The sequence below is a fragment of the Rattus norvegicus genome, chromosome Y, assembly GCF_021556685.1.
Source record: "Rattus norvegicus strain SHRSP/BbbUtx chromosome Y, alternate assembly SHRSP_T2T, whole genome shotgun sequence".
Lineage (NCBI taxonomy): Eukaryota > Metazoa > Chordata > Mammalia > Rodentia > Muridae > Rattus > Rattus norvegicus.
The window spans coordinates 17,207-37,733 of record NC_141555.1 but is presented as its reverse complement, the minus strand read 5'-3'; the positions used below and the strand labels follow the sequence as shown (position 1 = coordinate 37,733).

At 40.4% G+C, this 20,527-nt stretch overlaps 1 protein-coding gene across 2 annotated transcripts; it reads left to right on the top strand.

The window, feature by feature from the left end:
• Nucleotides 1-514: 514 nt before the first annotated feature.
• On the top strand, nucleotides 515-18,613 carry LOC147997924 (prefoldin subunit 3-like). 2 transcript variants are annotated; one of them, XM_087601377.1, is made up of 6 exons: nucleotides 515-607; nucleotides 13,968-14,092; nucleotides 14,440-14,506; nucleotides 15,425-15,523; nucleotides 16,663-16,797; nucleotides 18,377-18,613. In XM_087601377.1, the coding sequence occupies exons 1-6, from the start codon at nucleotides 524-526 to the stop codon at nucleotides 18,404-18,406; spliced, it is 540 nt and encodes a 179-aa protein (XP_087457503.1). In that variant the 5' UTR covers nucleotides 515-523; the 3' UTR covers nucleotides 18,407-18,613. The 2 variants fall into 2 exon arrangements, with proteins under 2 accessions (XP_087457503.1, XP_087457502.1); XM_087601376.1 differs by having other exon boundaries at nucleotides 16,663-16,801.
• The last annotated feature ends 1,914 nt before the right edge of the window (nucleotides 18,614-20,527 follow it).

Here is a 20,527-nt window from a genome sequence, read left to right as displayed (position 1 = left end):
CATAAATATAAGCAAATATCGGAATTGCGTATGCAAATGACCCAGCAAACGTTGGGGCTCCCAAGGATCGAAGTGACGCCACTGTTCTCTATGCAAATGAGCCGGCTCCGTACGCAAATATGACCAGGGAAACACGGACAAGGATAAAGAACGTTTAATGTTTGCCAACCGGCGTCTCCCTGACGTCCTCCCCGCCGCACCCGTTACTCACACGAGGGCGGCCAACGGCAAAGCAAGTCCAACGGAAGCCAGGCCGGGTTGCGATCCCGACCGAAAACCGCCTGAGGTCAACCCCTCCGCAGCGGTCACTCACGGGCCTGCGATCAACAGCCGCGCGGCCGCGCCGGAACCTCCGACAACGGAGACGCTGCGGAAAACCTCCCTGACATCACTTCCTTCGCGCCCCTCACTCCGGCCGGGCCGCCAATCGCCCCGCTGGCGGCCCCACCGGAAGTGAGGCGGGACTTCGGAGCCGGGGGCCGGAAGCTGCGCAGGTCACAGCTCGCTCCGCCTCCTTCCCAAGATGGCGGCGGCTCAGGGAGGGCGCGGCTTGGAGGCGGGCAACGGTCGGCGGCTGCACCTGGGGATTCCAGAAGCGGTGTTCGTGGTAAGCAGCCGTTACCCGGCGTCCTCCGCTGACGGAGACGTCCGTTTACCCGGGGTCCGGGCAGGACGGCGCTTTCCGCTCGCTTCCGGCCCTAGAGGGCTCAGCGGAACCGGGACAAACGGCCCCGGAAGGGAACTGCCTCACCCGGAAGGGAAAGCAAGCTCCGTGGAGGGAGCCGTGGGGAAAAACCTAATTAAAAGGTGCCAGGAAGGGAACGGCCGGCACCGGATGGTACCGCTCGGCCTCCGGTCGGTTCCCGGGCCTGGGTCGTTGGGAGAAACCGGGCTAAAGGGCCCCGGATGGGTACGGCCTGACCCGGAAGGGAACGTGTGGTCCCGAAAGGGAATATCCGGCGATTCACGGGCCTGGGTCGTGGGGAGAAACCTAGCTAAATGGTCCCGGAGGGGAACTTCCGGACCCGGAAGAGAACGCCGGGTCCCGGAAAGAAACGTCCGGCCTGTAGTCGGTTCCTGGGCCTGGACCGTTGCGAAAAACCGCACTAAACGGTCACGGAAGGGAACTGACTAACCGGAAGGGAACGGTTTGCCCACAAAAGTAACGTCAGGCCGTTCCCAGGCCTCGGTCGACGGGCGGAACGGAGGTCTAGGGACCCGGAAGGGAACGTGTGGTCCCGAATGCAAACTTCCGGGTTGCAATCGGTTCCCGGGCCTGGGTCGTTGGGAGAAAGTGGGCTAAGTGGTCCCGAATGGGTACTGCCTGACCCGGAAGGGGACGTGTGGTCCCGGAAGGGAATATACGGCGATTCACGGGCCTGGGCCGTGGGGAGAAACATAACTAGACGGTTCCGGAAGGCAACTTCTGGACCCGAAAGTGAGGGCCGGGTCCCGGAAAGAAACGTTCGTCCTGTAGTCGGTTCCTGACTAAGGACTGTTGGGATAAACGGCACGACACGGTCCTGGGAGGGAACTTCCTGACCCGGAAGGCAATGTACGGCGATTCCCGGGCCTAGGTCGTTGGGAGGCACCGAATTCAGGGGAACCGGAAGGGAACGTCCGGCCCCGGAAGGGAATTTTTTGTCCCGAATGCAAACTTCCGGGTTATAGTCGGTTCCTCGGCCTGGGTCGTTGGGACAAACCGGGCTAAACGACCCCGGATGGTAATTGCCTGAACCGGAAGGGAACGTGTGGTCCCGGAAGCGAGCATCCGGCGATTCACGGGCCTCGGTGTGGGGAGAAACGGTCCCAGATGGGAACGTCCCACCCCGGAAGTGAACGATTGTTATTAAGTCGGTTCCTGGGCCTGGGAAGCTGGGCGGAACCATTTTGAGCGGCCCCGGAAGGGAACGTGTGGTCCCGAAAGTAAACATCCGGCGTGCATTCGGTTCCGGGCCTAGTTCCCGGGGAGGAATCGGGCTAAACGGCCTCGGAAAGGAAGGTCCGGCGATTGCCGGGCCTGGGTCGTTGGGAGGAACCGGTCTCTATGCACCCGGAAGGGGAGGCCCGTCCCCGGACGTGAACGACTGTCCTCCGGTCGGCTCCTAGGCCTTGGTACCGGGAAGGACCCGAGTTCAAGGTCCCGGAAGGGAACGACTGTCCTCCGGTCAGCTCGTAGGCCTTGATAACGGGGAGGACCCGAGTTCAAGGTCCCGGAAGGGAACTCCCGGCCCCGGAAGTGAAAGACTGTCCTCTGGTCCGCTCCTAGGCCTTGGTACCGGGAAGGACCCGAGTTCAAGGTCCCGGAAGGGGACGTCCACCCCGGAAGTGAACGACTGTCCGCCGGTCGGCACCTAGGCCTTGGTACCGGGAAGGGCCCGAGTTCAAGGTGCCGGAAGGGAACGACTGTTCTCCGGTCAGCTCGTAGGCCTTGATAACGGGGAGGACCCGAGTTCAAGGTCCCGGAAGGGAACTCCCGGCCCCGGAAGTGAACGACTGTCCTCCGGTCGGCTCCTAGGCCTGGGTACCGGGAAGGACTCTAGTTCAAGGTTCCGGCAGGGAACGTCCGGCCTCGGAAGTGAACGACTATCCTCCGGTCGGCTCCTAGGCCTTGGTAACGGGGAGGACCCAAGTTCAAGGTCCCGGAAGGGAACTCCCGGCCCCGGAAGTGAACGACTGTCCGCCGGTCGGCTCCTAGGCCTTGGTAACGGGGAGGACCCAAGTTCAAGGTCCCGGAAGGGAACGTCCGGTCTCGGAAGGGAACGACTGTCCTCCGGTCGGCTCCTAGGCCTGGGTACCGGGAAGGGCCCGAGTTCAAAGGTCCCGGAAGGGCACTTCCGGCGATTCCGGGGTCTGAGTGATGGGAGGAACCTAAGTAAACGGTCCCGGAAGTGAACGCCTGGCCCCGGAAGTGTACGCTCGGCCTCCAGTCGGTTTCTGGGCTTGGGGTGCTGGGCGGAACCGGGCTGCAGGGCCCGGGAAGGGAACGTGTGATTCCGGAAGGACACTTATGGCCTGAATTCCGTACCCGGGACAGGGTCCTAGGGCAGAACGGAGCTCAAGGGTCCCGGAAGGGAGCGCGCGGCCGTTCTCTTCCTCTCTTCTTTTGTTTTTCAGTTTTGTTTTCCAAAAAAACGGTCAGTTTTTGTTCCCCGGGAATTTTATTATTTTTTTCTTCCCGTTTTGGAGGCTTTTTTTTTTTTTGCTATTTTTTCCGGAAAAAATATTTTATATAGTTTTCCATATTATCAAAGTCATTTTCCCCGTAAATATTTTGTGTGTGTGTGTGTGTGTGTGTGTGTGTGTAATATTTTTTCCCCTCTTTAATTTCAGGATCATTTTCCTGAAAAAAATTGTATTTTTTGGGAAAAAACTTGTGTAATTTTTTTTCTGGAAAACTCTATTTTCATAATATTTTCAGGATTTTTTTTTCCGTAAATATGTTCTTTTTTTGTGCGTGTGTGAAACATTTCCTGTGTTTTTTAGTTGTAATTTCACGATTATTTACCTGCAAAAATTGTATTAGTTTTGGAAAAATATTTTTAGGACGATTTTTATCGAAAACGGCAATGATTTCCCTCAAATGCTTTCCGCGCCTTTAAGATTTCGTAGAATATTTTCCTAAGATTTATTTTAAAGTGTATTCTGCGTGTTTTCTGCCGATTAGTTTTAAAAATCAATTATATTAATATATTTAAATATATTTAAATCTCAATATTTCAAATTTTATGTGAATTATATTCAGGATCGATACAGGTGCAGGATCATTTTTCCCAAAAGTCAATCATTTCGCTATTAACATTTGCTGTATACTTTTAGCGTTAACAGGATTATTCCATATTTTCAGAATGATGTTCCCAAAAGAGAAAAAAAATTAAAATAAAATCGTCCGGGTTGGGGATTTTGCTCAGTGGTTAGAGCGCTTGCCTAACAAGCGCAAGGCCCTGCGTTCGGTCCCCAGCTCCGAAAAAAAGAAAAGAAAAAAAATTGTCCATACTTTTCCTTAAATGTTTTCGGCCTCTTCGACATTTTGAGGATAATAATTTTCCAAAATCATGTTCAATTTTTTTTTTTAATATTTTCGGTGTCTCTCATCAAGACGATTTTCCCAAAAATAAACATTTTTTTCCCTTTCGATATTTGGAGAATTTTTTTTTTTCAGGACTATTTGCCCCACCCAAAGATGTAAATGTTTTTTTTTCCCCTAAGTATTTTACGCATCTTTAAATTTTAGGATTATTTTACCCAAAAAAAAAAATTAAATCGATCTTTTTCGACATCTATGTCTGCGTCTTTTATGTTTTAAGGACGATTTTCTCAAACCATTTCCTTAAAAAATTATTCTCCCCCTTTATAGGTGAGTGTCCTCGTGACGTCATTTTACGTATGGGAAAAAAATCATTTTCAAAATGTAAGAGAAATAGAAAAACATTTCTGGAAAAAAAAGAATTTTGGGGGGAAAATAATCCCCAAAATATCAAACACGCGGAAAATATCTGAGGGAACAATATACAGGATTCATTTTTCTGAAATAGTTTCTATGTCTCTCATGTTATCGAGATGATTTTCCCAAAAAAATATACATTTTTTCCCTTAAATATTTTCTATCTTCAATACTTTAAAACTGGTTTCCCCCGGCTCCCGAAAAATTCGTCATTATTTGCATTTAAATATAAAATACCTTAAATATTTTGAGAATTATCATTGTTTTTTTCCAGGACCATTTTTAGCCCAAGATCTTTTACGCGTCTTTAGATTTTTAGGATTATTGTAGTAAAAAAAAAATCGTATTAATTTTATATATAAAACAAACAAAAATATTTTTTGGGAAAATAAATAATCCGCAAAATATTAAAGACGCGTAAAATATTTTGGGGGAAAATATACAGGATTTATTTTTCTGAAATAGTTTGTGTCTTATCGGGATGATTTTCCCAAAAAAATATACATTTCTCCCTTAAATATTTTCTATCTTTAATACTTTCAAAATGGTTTCCCCCGCTCCCAAAAAAAAGTCAATATTTTTAATTAAATACAAATTTTTTTCAATATTTTGAGAATTATTTTTTTCAAGGACGATTTTTACCCCTAAAATATTTTACGCGTCATTAGATTTTTAGGATTATTTTGTTAAAAAAAACCGTATTGATTTTATATATAAAACAAACACATTTTTTTTGGAAAATAATCCAAAAAATATGAAATACATGGAGAACATCTGAGGAAAATATATACAAGTTTTTTTTCTTTTTTTCGTAGCTGGGAACCTAACCCAGGCCCTGGGCTTCCTACGCAAGCGCTCGACCAGTGAGCTAAATCCCCAACCCCTATATACAGGATTTATTTTTTTGAGATTTTCTTTTACCGGGATGATTTTCCCAAAAATACACATTTTATTCCCTTACATATTTCCTATCTGTTTTTGAGGATTTTTATTTTACAAAATAATCGTCAAAAAAAGTTTTCCTCTGACCCCTCGCGGCGAATTTTCCCAAGGCGTCGCCATGTTTTTTCCTTAGGTATTTCCTTAAGCGTCTTTAACGTATAGAATTAAATGTATCGTATATTATGTGTTTGCTACGTTGAGCTAAATATAATAGAATTGTCCATTAATATATAATATGCATTAATTATAATATAATTACAGTTAATATATATGATATTTTTATTTTTCGTGCCTTTAATATATAGAATTAAATATATATTTAATATGTTGAGCTAAATACAATAACACATCATTAAATATATAGCATGCATTAATTATAATTATAATTATAGTTAATTATTATACATAATTTGTTTCTTTTCCGTGCCTTTATAATATAGAATTGAATATATCATATATGATTAATATGTTGAGCTAAATACAATAATATAGTAACACCATTAATATATATGTATTCAGTATAGTATAATTAACTACACTTAATATATACTACATGTTGAGTATTCTCTGTTTGTTGAGCTAAATACAATAATGTAACATTAATATATAAAATTCATTATAACATAATTAATTACAGTTAATTAATCTATAATGTTTATTTTCCGTGCCTTGTATAGAATTAAATATATCATATATTATATGATTAATATATTGAGCGAAATACAATAATATAGTAACACATCATTATATATAATATGTAGTAATTATAATATAATTAAAATTAACCGCAATTAATATTTAATATATTTTTAGTATTTTCCGTGCCTTTAATATATAGAATTAAAAATATATGTTTAATATGTTGTGCTAAATAAAATATAACATCATTAATATATAAAATGCATTAATAAGTTTATTTTCCGTGCCTTTAATATATAGAATTTAATATATACTATGTTTAATATGTTGAGTGAAATACAATAACATATTAATATATAAAATGTATTAATCATAATATAATTAATTACAGTTAATTAACATAATATATGCTTCTTTTCCGTGCCTTTAATGTATAGAATTAAATATATCATATATTATAGATTAATAGTTGAGCTAAATACAGTAATAAACATCATTAATATATAATGTGTTAATTATAATATAATTAAAATCAACCGGAATTAATATTTAGTATGAGTATTTTCCGTGCCTTTACTATATAGAATTTAATATATACTATGTTTAATATGTTGAGCGAAATACAATAACATATCATTAATGTATAAAATGTATTAACTATAATATAATTAATTATAATTAATTGCACTTAATTAATATATAACATACGCTTAATTTCCGTGCCTTTAATATATAGAATTAAATATATCATATATTACATGATATATTTAATATCGTATATCATATATTATATGATTAATATGTTGAGCTAAATATATTACTGATGTGTTATAATTAATTACAGTTAATTTACATATAACGTATATTAATATTCAAAAAGATCACATATTGTTACCATTCTTACTAGCATCATCCTATGATTCAATATTTATACCCAATGTAAAGTCCGTGTCGGGGGTTGACGCAAATGACGTAGAATCCCAGCGCCGACGCTCGCGTGCGTCCATTGGAGCCGTACGCAGAGTTTGGCGCTGGGATCAGCGGCGGAAATGGCGGGGCCCCGTTCGGTGCAAAGCGAAAGGGGAGAGGATTAATGAATAATAATAATAATGCAAATAATATAAATAATAATGTGAATAATAATGTAAATATTATAAAAACCATAATGCAAATAATATAAATAATGTAAATATTATAAAAAATAATGCAAATAATATAAATAATATAAATGATAATGTAAGTAATAGTATAAGTAATAATGATGTAAATAATAATAACAATATAAATAATAAATAATACTATTAATAATAATTTAAATAATAATATTGATAAATGATAACATAATAATGTAAATAATATAAGTATTAATGGTGTAAATAACAATAATATAAATAATAATGTAAATATAAAAATAATATATTAATAATGTAAGTAATAATATTGATAATGTAAACGATAATAGAATAGTGTAAGTAATATAAGTAATAATGATGTGAATAATATTAATAATTTAAATATAAATAATGGTAATAATATAAATGGTATTAATAATGTAAATAATATAAGTAATAGTGATGTAAATAATAGTAATGTAAATAATAATGTAAATAATGTTAATAATGTAAACGATAATATAAATAATGTAAATAATATAAGTAATAATGATGTAAAAATAATAATGTGAATATTATAAATAATAATGATGTTAATAATGTAAATAATATTAATTATAATGTAAATAGTATTAATAATGTAAACGATAATGTGAATAATGTGAATAATATAAGTAATAATGATGTTAATAATATAAATAATGTAAATAATGATTTTAATAATAATGAAAATATCGCGTATACTTTGGTTTTTCATCCTATTTTTTAGATTTTTAGATTTTTTTAACGATTTGTTTTTCGTTTTATCTTTTACCTTATTTTATCTTTTTTGTTTACTGGTTTGATTCCCGTGTTTTTTTCCGTTGCACTTCCTAAAAATTGATATTTATTTGAGATCTACTTGGAGAGTTAGACATTTTATCCGATTTATTAACATTTTCTTACAACCATTTATTTGAGAATTTATTCCAAAAGTTAGAAATTTTTTATATTTATTTTGTATTTTATTTTCTTATTTTTTATTTTTTATATTCCTTTTTCTTATTTTTTTGTGTTTTTTTCTTGTGTGTTTTCCATTTAACGTTTTAAAAAATTATTAAGATTTTATTAAAAGTATTTACTTAAGGTTTTCTTCTTTCAAAGATTGGGAATTCTTTAAAATTTAAGAAAATTAAAATTTTCTTTAAAAAAATTTTCTTAAAACGGTTTAAATATTAAAATTTTAAAATTAAAACTGTTGAAAATTAAAATATTTTCGTTTAAAATATTAACGTTTTTGAAAACTAATACCCATTTATTTGAAAAATTAAAAATTTTTAGTTTAAAATGTGTATTTGAAATATAAGAAATTGTATAACTTAAAATATCTATTAACGTTCCATAAAAATTATCTAAATTACTTTAATTGAGAAAATTTACTAACAATAAAATTAAAAATCGAAAGAAGCGCAACTCGCGATTTTAAATCTCGCGATATTTCCCTCTTGTCGTTGCAGGAGGTCATCGCCGTTAAAATGACCCGAGATTTAACGGTCTTTCGCGTTAAAATCCCGCAATATCTCCGTCTACCGCTGTATTTCCCGTCCGGACGTTAAAATCCCGCGATATTAACCGTCTCTTACGGTATCTCCCGGCTCCCGGGCTAAAATCTCGCGTCATAAACTGTTTCTCAGGACGTTAAAACCGAGTCTCACGATAGTTCCCTACTCCCGCGATATTAACTGGCTCACAATATCTCCCATCTGCAGCTTTATTTCCGGTCCGGACATTAAATTCCCGCGTCATTGCCTGAGTCCCGCGCTATTTCTCGTCTGCTGCCTGAAAATCCCGCGATATTAACCGTCTCTCACTGTATCTCCCGTCTCCCGCTCTAAAATCTCGCGATATTAACCGTCTCTCCGGTTGTAACTGGCGATATTTCCCACTCTCATCGCAGGAGGCCGTTGGAATCTCTCGGAATTTCCCTTATGGACGTTAAAATCCCGCGACATTAACCGTCTCTCACGCTATCTCCCGGCTACCGCCCTAAAATCTCGATACATTAATCGTCTCTCGGGTCGTAACTTTCGATATTTCCCTCCCCGCTCAGCGCAAGAGGTCATTAAAATCTCGCGGTATTTCCCGTATGGATGATAAATCCCGCGTTATTAACCGTCTCTCGGGTTATATCTCGCGATATTTCCCCCTCTCGTCCCATGAGGCAGTTAAAATTGTGAGATATTTCCCGTCTCTGGGGATATTTCCCCCTCTTCTCGCAGGAGGTTGTGGTCGTTAAAATCCCGCGATATCTCGCGCTTTTCGCTTTAAAATCCTGCCATATTTCCTGCATGGACGTTAAATCCCGCGGTATTAACCGAGTCCCGCCCTATTTCTCGTCTGCTGCGTTTAAATCCCGCAGTATTAACCGTCTCTCGGGTTGTAACTCGCGTATTTCCCGCGCTCATTGCAGTAGGCCATTAAAATCCCGGTGTATTTCACGTATGGACGTTAAAATCCCGCGACATTAACTGTCTCTCACTATCGTTCCCGTTTCCCGCGTTAAAATCCCGCGATATCTCCCGTCTGCCGCCCTATTTCCCGTTTGGACATAAAATCCCGGTGTATTTCCCGTATGGACGTTAAAATCCCGCGACATTAACTGTCTCTCACTATCGTTCCCGTTTCCCGCGGTAAAATCCCGCGATATCTCCCGTCTGCCGCCCTATTTCCCGTTTGGACATAAAATCCCGGTGTATTTCCCGTATGGACGTTAAAATCCCGCGACATTAACTGTCTCTCACTATCGTTCCCGTTTCCCGCGGTAAAATCCCGCGATATCTCCCGTCTGCCGCCCTATTTCCCGTTTTGACATAAAATCCCGGTGTATTTCCCGTATGGACGTTAAAATCCCGCGACATTAACTGTCTCTCACTATCGTTCCCGTTTCCAGCGTTAAAATCCCGCGATATCTCCCGTCCGCCGCCCTATTTCCCGTTTGGACATTAAAATCCCACGTTATTTCCTGCCTCCTGCGATATTTCCCATTTGGGTTTTAAAATCCATTGATTTTTCTTGTCTCCCGGGTTGAAATCCCGCGGTATTTCCTCCTCTCGATGCAGGAGGCCGTTAAAATCTGGAGCTATTTCCTGCCTCGCGTGTTTAAAGTCCAGCGATATTAACTGTCTCGCAGGAAGCCGTTAAAATCTCAAGATATAATTTATTAATATCTTATTAAAACTACTTATCATTTATTCATTTCCGGAATTAAAATCTTTTAACTTACAATATCTACTAACACTTTATTAAAACTATTTAAAAGCTACTCCTTTAATTTAAAATTTATGATATTTTAAGTTAAAATATTTACTAACATTAGCAAACCTAAAAATCAATGGGACCCCAAAGGGGATTTTAAATCTCGCGGTATTTCCCGCCCTCGTCATCCGTGGACAGGCGCGTAAAATTCTCACGATATATTCTGAATGGACGTTCAAATCACGCGATATTTCCCGTCTCCCGGGTTAAAATCCCGCGATATTTCCTCCTCTTTTTGCAGGAGGCCGTTAAAATCTCAAGCTATTTCCTGCTTCCCGCGTTAAAATCCCGCGATATTTCCCGTGTGGACGTTAAAATTCCGTGGTATTTCCCGCCACGTGAGGACGTGGACGCCTTCGTGGCGCAAACCCGGGAATTTTATTTTCATTTATTAATAACCTTTCTTTAAAATTAAAAGTGCGAGGATATTTGTTTTTAAACACTGAAATGATTTTAAGATATTTATTAACTTTTTGCATATAAATATTTTATCAAAAGTATTTAAAATCTATTTCTAAATTCATAAATTTTTATTTTAATTTTTTTGTTTTCCGATTTTTAAAAATTTAATTTTTTAATAAAACTAATCATTTAAACGCTACGTTTAAGAATTAGAAATGTGTTAATTTTAAATATTAACATTTTTTAAAACGAAATCAAGGGAAGCGCAGAACGCTCTATAAAAAGTATTTTTTTGTTTTATTTTATTTATAATTATATTCAAAAGACTAAAAGTGCAGCCAGGCATGTAATCCTGTTTATTTTTATTTTTTTTATCTTTTCTTTTTTTCGGAGCTGGGAACCGAACCCAGGGCCTTGGGCTTGCTACGCAAGCGCTCTAACCACTGAGCTAAATCCCCAACCCCGGAAGACTCCCTCTTTAATATAGATAGAAATATTCTTTATCAGCGATTTAGGAGACCATTTTGCTACCTGGTTAAAAAAAAAACAGATATAAATATGTAAAAAAAATTAACTTTTTTTATCTATTGATATTTTATCAAATCTGTTTAAAATCTATTTCAAAAATTAGAAATTTTTCATGCATATTTTGTCTTGTTTTCTTTTTTTCCCATTTTTAAAATATTAAGATTTTATTAAAACCGTACAAAATCCACCTATTGGAAAAATTAAAAAATTTTAAACTAATATATTAATTTTTCTTAAGACTTTTTGCTTAAAATGTATCTTAAATATTAAATTTCAGTAATTTTTATTCACTTTTGCCAAAACTACTTAAAACCTGTTTGTTTGCAAAATTAAAAAGTTTTGACGTAAAATATTTAACATTTTATTAAACTAAAAATTAAAGGAAGCGCGAGACGGGATTTTAAATCTCACGACATTTCCCTCCCTCGTCCCAGGAGGCCGTTAAAAATCCTGAGAGAGTTCCCGTCGCCCGCATTAAATTCCCGCGATATTTCCCGTGTGGCCGTTAAATTTCCAAGATGTTTCTCATCCTTACATGAGAATCGTGAGATAGTGTCCCCCTCCCGCCATATTTGCCGCATTCCATGTTTTGCCCGCCATGTTTCCCATACTCTGTGTTATTTCTCGGTTGGACCGTGAAATCTCGCGATATTTCTCCATCTCATCAAAGGAGACCCTTAAATATCGCGCGATATTTCCTATCTGGACTTTGAATTCTGGCGATATTTCCCGTCTGGACGTTAAAGTCCTGGGATATTAACTGCCTCCTGCGTTAAAATCCCGCGATATTTCCCGTCTCTCCCGTTAAATTCCCGAGAACTTTCTCGTCCGAACAAAAAAGTCATGAGATATTTTCCCCCCTCCTGCCATGTTTCCCATTTCCACCGTTAAATGCCACGATATTTCCTCCTGTACACGGAGCCCATTAATTTCGCGCTATGTTTCACATTTGGACGTTAAAACCCCAAGGATATCAACCGCCTCTCGCATTAAAATCTCGCGTCATTTCGCACTCTTTTCTGGAGGCGGTTAAAATCCTGAGATATCCCGGTCGTGATATTTCCCGTCTCTCCCGTTAAATTCCCGAGACGTTTCTCGTCCGGACAAAAGAGTCGTGAGATATTGTCCCCCTCCGGCCATATTTGCCGCCCCTATCGTTAAAATCCCGCGATGTTTCCCATACTCTGTGCTATTTCTAAAATGGACATTAAAATCTCGCGATATTTCTTCATTTAGTCACAGGAGGCCGTTAAATTCGCGCGATATTTCCCGACTGGACGTTAAAAATCCTGGGATGTTAACTGCTTCATGCGTTGAAATCTCACGATATTTCCCATCTGGACATTAAAGTCGTGAAATATTTCCCTCCTCCCGCCATATTTCACGCCTCTCGCTTTAAATTCCCGCGACTTTAACTGCCTCTCGTGATTAAATCTCACGATCTCTCCTGTGTGTCCTTCAAATCTTGAGATATTTCTTATCCTTATATTAGAGTTAGATATTGTCCCCCCTCCTGCCATATTTCCTGCATTCCACGTTTTAAAACCGCGATATTTCCCGTTTCTCGTGTTAACTTCCCACCATAGGTCCACGTTTCGTTTAAATCACGCGATATTTCCCGCCCCTCGCCTTAAAATCCCGCATAATCTCCTGTGTGGCCGTTAAATTCCTGAGATATTTCTCATCCGGACATTACAATCGTGACATATTTCCCCCTTTCCGCCATATTTGCCGCCGCCCATGTTAAAGTCCCGCGATGTTTCCTGTACTCTGTGTTATTTCTCGTTTGCACATTAAAACCTCGCGATATTCGCTCCCCCCCCCCCCCCCGTCCTCCCAAGAGGACGTTAAATTCTCGCGGTATTTCCGGTCTGGAGGTTTATATCTCGCGATATTAACCGTCTCTCCCGTTAAAATCTCGTGACGATTTCTACTTTTCACAGGACGCCTTTAAAATCTTGAAATATTCCCTGCCTCACGCATTGAATTCCCGCTATATCTCCCGTGTGGCCGTTAAATTCCCGAGACGTTTCTCGTTCGGACATTAGAATCGTGATATTTCTCCATCTCATCAAAGGAAGCCGTTAAATTCGCACGATATTTCCCGTCTGGTCGTTAACATCCCGGAATATTAACCGCCTCCCGCGTTCAAATCCCGCGATATCTCCCGTGTGGCCGTTAAATTACCAAGACGTTTCACGTTAGGCCATTAAAATCATGAGATATTTCTCCCCTCCCACCATATTTGCCGCCGCCTACGTTAAAATCCCGCAATGTTTCCCGTACTCTGTGATATTTCTCGGGTGGACGTTAAAATCTCGCGATATTTCTCCATCTCAACAAAGGAAACCGTTAAATTCCTGAGATGTTTCTCATCTGGACACTAAAATCGTGAGATATTTCCCCCCTCCCGCCATATTTTTTGCCTCCCGTGTTAAAATCTCGCGATATCTCCCACGTGGCCATTAAAATCCTGAGATGTTTCTCCTTCGGACATTAGAATCGTGAGATATTTCCCCCCTCCCGCCATGTTTTCCGCCTCTCGCTTTAAAATCTCGCGACTTTTCCCATGTCTCTTGGTAACATCTCGCGATATCTCCCCGCAGGAGGATGTGGACGCCTTCATGGCGCAGCCCGGAAATGAGAGCGCAGACGCCGCGCTGCGGAAGCTGGACGAGCGCTACCAGAAATACAAGTTCATGGAGCTCAGCCTCGCACAGCGCAAGCGCAGGTGACCGGAAGTGGGCGGAGCCGCGGCCCGAAGTGTGCCCTGGGATGGCGAGGAGTTAGAGGGGCTCCGACAGGAAGTGGGCCCTGGGGTACGTGGGAAAGTGGGCGGGGACGTGCGCTACCGGAAATACAAATTCGTGGAGCTCAGCTAAGCAGAGCGCAAGTGCTGGTGAACGGAAGTGGGCGGAGCCCAAGCCGGAAGTGGACGGGAGTGAGAGGGGAGTTGGCCAAGAGTGGGCGGGGAATATCGCTACCGGAAATAGGACGTAGATTTTTTTTTTCCCTTTTTTTTTGGGGGGGTCCGTGATGCCATGCTGACCCCTGACCCTTGAACCCCCGACCCCGTAGGCTGAAGTCGCAGATCCCTGAGATCAAGCAGACGCTGGAGATCCTCAAATACATGCAGCGGAAGAAGGTGAGAGGGGCGGGCACATGCAAATGAGGGTCCCAGTATGCAAATTAGCTTTCCGTGTGTGCCAATGATAGCTCTGCATGCAAATGAGAGCTCTGTTCGGGCCGGTGAGCAATTCCATATGCAAATGAGGGCTCTGCATGCAAATGAGGGCTCTGCATGCAAATGGACACTCTGTTCAGGCTACTGTATTTTGCATATGCAAATGAAGGCCCGTCCATGGCAGTGAGCCTCTTGTGTATGCAGACAGATGTCTTGCGTATGCAAATGTGAATTTCGTGAGGTCCCACGTGTGACCTACGTGACCTTTGCATCCCCGTGACCCCATGTGACCTATGTTGCTCTAACATCCATGTGACCTTTACGTTCCCGTGACCCCCATGTGACCTACATGATCTTTATACCTCCGTGTCCCCCATGTGTCCTTTGCATCCTCTTGATCCCCATGTGACTTCTGTGTCCCCTATGTGACCTTTGCATCCCCGTGACCCCCATCTGCCCCATGTGACCTTTGCATCCCGGTATCCCTCATGTGACCTATGTTACCCTTATGTGACCCTCTGTGACCCCTATGTGACCTTTTCATTCCTGTGACCCCCATGAGCCCCATGTGACCTTTGCATCCCTGTTACCCCATGTGACCTATGGGACCTTTACATTCCTGTGGCCTCCCGTGTGACCCATGTGATCTATGTGACTTTTACATTTCCGTGACCTACATGACCTTTATACCCCCCCCGTGCCCCCCATGTGACTTCTGTGACCCCTATGTGACTTTTGCATCCCTGTGACCCCCATGTGCCCCATGTGAACTTTGCATTCCCGTGACACCCCCATGTTACCCATGTGACCTACATAACCTTTGCATCCCCGTGACTCCCATGTGACCTCTGTGACCTTTGCACCCCGCCCTCCCCGCAGGGGTCGCCCCACGCTATGGAGACGCGCTTCCTGCTGGCCGACAACCTGTACTGCAAGGCCTTGGTGCCCCCGACGGACAGGGTCTGCCTGTGGCTGGGGGTGAGTGCGGTGGGCGGGGCGGGGCCGGGACCTATGGATGGTGCCGGGGTGGCCCCGACCTATAAGTTATGAGGTCATGGCCGAGACTGTGACGTATAGATTATTTGACTGTGACGTATGGACTATGTGACATCCGTGACCTGTATGTGCCCTGACCTATAGGTTTTCAACTCTGACTTTTATACATTGTGGGGTGCCCGAGCTATAGGTTGTAATGGCTGTGACCGTGACCTATAGATTAGGTAGTGATCGCTCTGACTAATGTATAGATTATGGAATGGTGGCTGTGAATTTCACCTATAGATCATGGAGGAGTTGTCGTGACAGTGACCTGTGTAGATTCCGGGGTCCCCTGACATATACGTTATTAATTGACTGTCGTGAGGGCTGCCAACATACAATTAAATAGGTAGTGGTGTAACCTATAGATTGTGTAGCGACATAACCTATAGGTTGCTCAGTGGGTGTAACCTAGTGACCCTAACCTATAGTCTAGTTTACAGCGATTTAACGTACAGATTGTGTGGTAACCTATGTAATCTATAGATGATATATATAAAAGGATACTATTACATTGTGTAATCTATAGGATGCCCATTGACATAACCTATAAAGTGTGTGGCAACCGTAATGTATAGATTGCTCAGTGGATGTAACCTAGCAACCGTAACCTATAGATTTTTCAGTGACGTAATGTGTAAATTATGTGGTGACCTATGTAATCTTTGATTATATTATACATAATATACTATATAATACGGGATATTATATTATGTAACCTACAGGTTATGTAGCGATGTAACATAGATTGCTCAGTGGGTGTAACCTAGTGACTGTGACCTATACATTGTGCAGCGACCATAACCTATAGGTTATGCAGTGACATAAAGTATAAATTATGTGGTGACCTATGTAATCTATACTTCTATTATATATTATATACTATATAATATAGGGCATTATTATACTATATAATCTATGCACTATGTAGCAATGTAACATATAGATTGCTCAGTGGTTGTATCCTAGTGACTGTAACCTATACATTGGGCAGCGACCATAACCTATAGACTACGCGGTGACGTAACCTATAGATCTTCATGCAGCGCCATAACGTATAGACCTCCCCCCCACCCCAGGCCAACGTGATGCTGGAGTACGACGTGGACGAGGCCCGGGCGCTGCTGGAGAAAAACCTGGCGACGGCGGCACGGAACCTGGAGGCCCTGGAGGACGACCTGGACTTCCTGCGGGACCAGTTCACCACCACGGAAGTCAGTATCCTGGACGTATGGACGGGGGCGGGGGGACAGGAGGGACGGTAAGAGTTCGTTCCTGGTTTAACGTATAGAAAATAGAGGAAAGGATGAGTTTATCCTCAGGATAACATATAGAGGAGAAAGACTAAGTTTATTAATGTAAAGAAAAGAATAGATTTGTTCTTAATGTATAGAAAACGATGGGTTTGTTCTCGTTAATGTGTAGAAAAGAACTGATTCACTCTTAATGTAAAGGAAACGTATAGAAAATAGAGGAAAGGATGAGTTTATCCTCAGGTTAACATATAAAGGAGAAAGACTGAGTTTATTAATGTAAAGAAAAGAATACATCTACTCTTACTGTATAGAAAAGGATGGACTCATTCCTGACTTAATGTATAGAAAAGAATGGGTTTGTTCTCAAGTTAATGTACAGGAAAGAAACAATCCATTCTTAATGTAAAGGAAAATGTAAAGAACGGACTTATTCTCACACTAACGTAAGGAAGGGAATGAATTTATTCTTTAATTAATGTAAAGAATAAATTTATTCCTGTAGGACCAGTTCACCACGGAAGTCAGTATCCTGGACGTATGGACGGGGGATCGGGGTGACGCGTGGGACCGGAAGAATCCGTTCCTAAGTTAATGTATAGAAAAGAAAGAATACATTCGTTCTTAATGTAAAGGAGAGAATGAATTTATTCTGAAATTAATATACAGAAAAGAATGGATTCGTTCTCAAATTATCGAAAAGAATGGGTTTATCCCTAAGTTAATGTATAGAAAGGAAAGAATGGATTCATTCTTAATGTATAGAGAAGAATGAATTTTCTTAAATTAATGTAAAGAATAAATTTACTCTCAAGTGTGAAGAAAAATGTAAAGAACGTATTTATCCCTAAGTTAATGTATAGGAAAGAACGGATTTATCCCTAAGTTAATGTATAGAAGTAAAAGAATGGGTTCATTCTTAATGTAAAGGAAAGGATGAGTTTATTCTGAAATTAATGTATAGAAGAGAATGGATTCAATCTCAAATTATGGAAAAGAATGGGTTTATTCCTAACTTGATGTACAGAAAGGAATGAATTTATTCTTAAATTAATGTAAAGAATGAATTTACTCTCAAATGCAAAGAAAAATGTAAGGAACAGACTTATTCCTAAGTTAATGTATAGGAAAGAACGGATTTATGCCTAAGTTAATGTATAGAAAGGAAAGAATGGATTCGTTCTTAATGTAAAGGGAAGAATGAGTTTATTCTGAGATTAATGTAAAGAATAAATTTACTCTCAAATGTGAAGAAAAATGTATGGAACGGATTTATCCCTAAGTTAATGTATAGGAAAGAACGGATTTAGTCCTAAATAACTTTTAAAAAAAGAACAAATTCGTTCTTAAACGCAAAGAAAGACGTATAGGAAAGGACGGATCCGCTCGTAAGTCAACGTATAGGAAACCCAGAACGCGTTCTTCCTCGGATGAACCTAAAGCGACCCCAGCCCCTGTGCACGAGTCCCCACCCCACCCCCGTGTGTGTCCTATACGTCCCGGATCCTCTTTACGTTTTCCTTGACCCCCGACCCCGCAGACATGGCGCGCGTTTACAACTGGGACGTGAAGCGCAGGAACCGGGACGATGGCGGCGCCGCCAAGAGCAAAGCGTGAGGGCGCCGACCACTGCGCTCGCCCGCCCGATGTCCGTCTCACGCCTGAACATTAATGTATAGCTCACCGGTTTAATGTATATCACACCCGATTTGTTTTTCCCTCCCTCCCCTCCCCACCCCACCCCCCACAGCAGAATTAAAAACCCGAAGAGACGCCATCTTGTTTACCGTGCTCTGGGGACGTAAACCCCCTCCCCCGCGTCCTCGACGTGAACGGGAACGTATAGATCCCGCGTCGTTCGGGTTTCGGGGGCTGGGGAGGGTGGCGAGCTTCGTGATTCGCAGGAGGGCGCTAACCATTGGGCACCTCCAGCCCGTGCAGTTCTGGGTCTGTGAGCGCCTCGCGGGGGGGGGGGGGTGGAGGGGGGAAGGGGAGGAGGGGGTGGAGGGGGGAAGGGGAGGAGGGGGTGGAGGGGGGAAGGGGAGGAGGGGGTGGAGGGGGGAAGGGGAGGAGGGGGTGGAGGGGGGAAGGGGAGGAGGGGGGTGGGAGGGTTATGGTGGGGGTTGTGGGGGTGGGGGAGGGTGGGGGTAAGGGGATGGGGGTGGGGAAGTGAGGGCTTGGGGAGGCGGGAGGATGGGGGGTGGGGGTGGGGTTTGACGTAAAAGAAAGGTAGACGTAAGCCTGCGTCATTGATGTAAAGAAAAATGAATATAAATCTGCATCATTAACGTAAACAGACGTAAGCGTAATTCAGCATCAGCATACATTAGCATAAACGTTAATCTCAGTTATCAGCAAATAGAAATAAATGTAAATAATCTGGATCATTAACGTAAATAACTAAGTCTGCCTTATTAGTGTAAATAATTATGAATGTAAATCTGTGTTATTAACATAAATGAGCGTACACATAGGTTCACACTAGCATAAGTTAAGGTAAATGTAAACCCATGTTATTAATGAATAGAAATAAATGTAAATGATCTGCATTCTTAATGTAAATGTTCATGCAAATCAGCATTATTAACGTGAATGGACGTAAACATAAGTCCGCATTATCATAAATTAACATAAATATTAATCTTGACAAATAGAAATAAACGTAAATCTGCATTAATAAGTAGAATAAATATAAATAATCTGCGTTATTAATGTAAAAAACTATGAATGCAAACTGCATTATTAATGTAAGTAAACAAATGTAGATCCGCAATTACAAAAATTAACATAAATATTAATCCTTAAGAAATAGAAATAAACATAGTCTGTGTCATTAACATAAATAAATATAAATCATTAACATAAATGAGCATAAATATAAATCTGCATTATTAATGTAAATCAGCATTAATGTAAATGAACAGACATAAGTCCGCATTAGCATACATTAACATACATGTTAACCCATGTTATTAATGAATAGAAATAAATGTAAATCTGCATTATTAACGTAAATAAGTCTGAATCATTATTGTAAATATGAGTGCAAATCTGTGTTATTAACATAAATGAGCATACACAGAAGTCCGCATTAGCATAAATTAACAACTGATTAGTGAATAGAAATAAATGTAAATAATCTGCATTAGTGTAAATAAGTGCATTAGTAATGTAAATTAAAATTAAATCTACATTATTAACATAAAGATAAATCTCCATTATTAACGTAAATGAACATAAATGTAGATCCACACTCGCAAAAATTATCATAAATTTTAATCTTAATCATTAAGAAATAGAAACGAATATAATCTGCATCATTAACATAACTAAAACTAAATACAAATAATCATTATTAATGTAACATAAATATAAATACATTATTCACGTAAACAACTAAGTCTGTATCATTAATGGAAGTAAATGTTAATGTAAATCAGCATTATTAACGTAAGTGAACATAGACATAATTCTGCATTAGCATAAATTATCATAAATTTTAATCTTAATCATTAAGAAATAGAAATAAATATAATCTGCATCATTAACATAAATCTCTCCATTATTCACGTAAATGAACATAAATATTAGTGTAAATAATTATGAATGTAAATCAGCATTGTTAACATAAATGAACATAGATTTAAGTGTGCATTAGCATAAATTAACATAAATATTAATCTTGACTATT

Excerpts from the sequence above, each read along its gene's own strand:
- LOC147997924 (XM_087601376.1), top strand. The coding sequence starts at position 524 with ATGGCGGCGGCTCAGGGAGGGCGCGGCTTGGAGGCGGGCAACGGTCGG. Across the intron at positions 14,093-14,439 it reads CTCGCACAGCGCAAGCGCAG|GCTGAAGTCGCAGATCCCTG; the intron begins GTGACCGGAAGT and ends CCGACCCCGTAG. Across the intron at positions 16,802-18,376 it reads GTTCACCACCACGGAAGTCA|ACATGGCGCGCGTTTACAAC; the intron begins GTATCCTGGACG and ends CCGACCCCGCAG.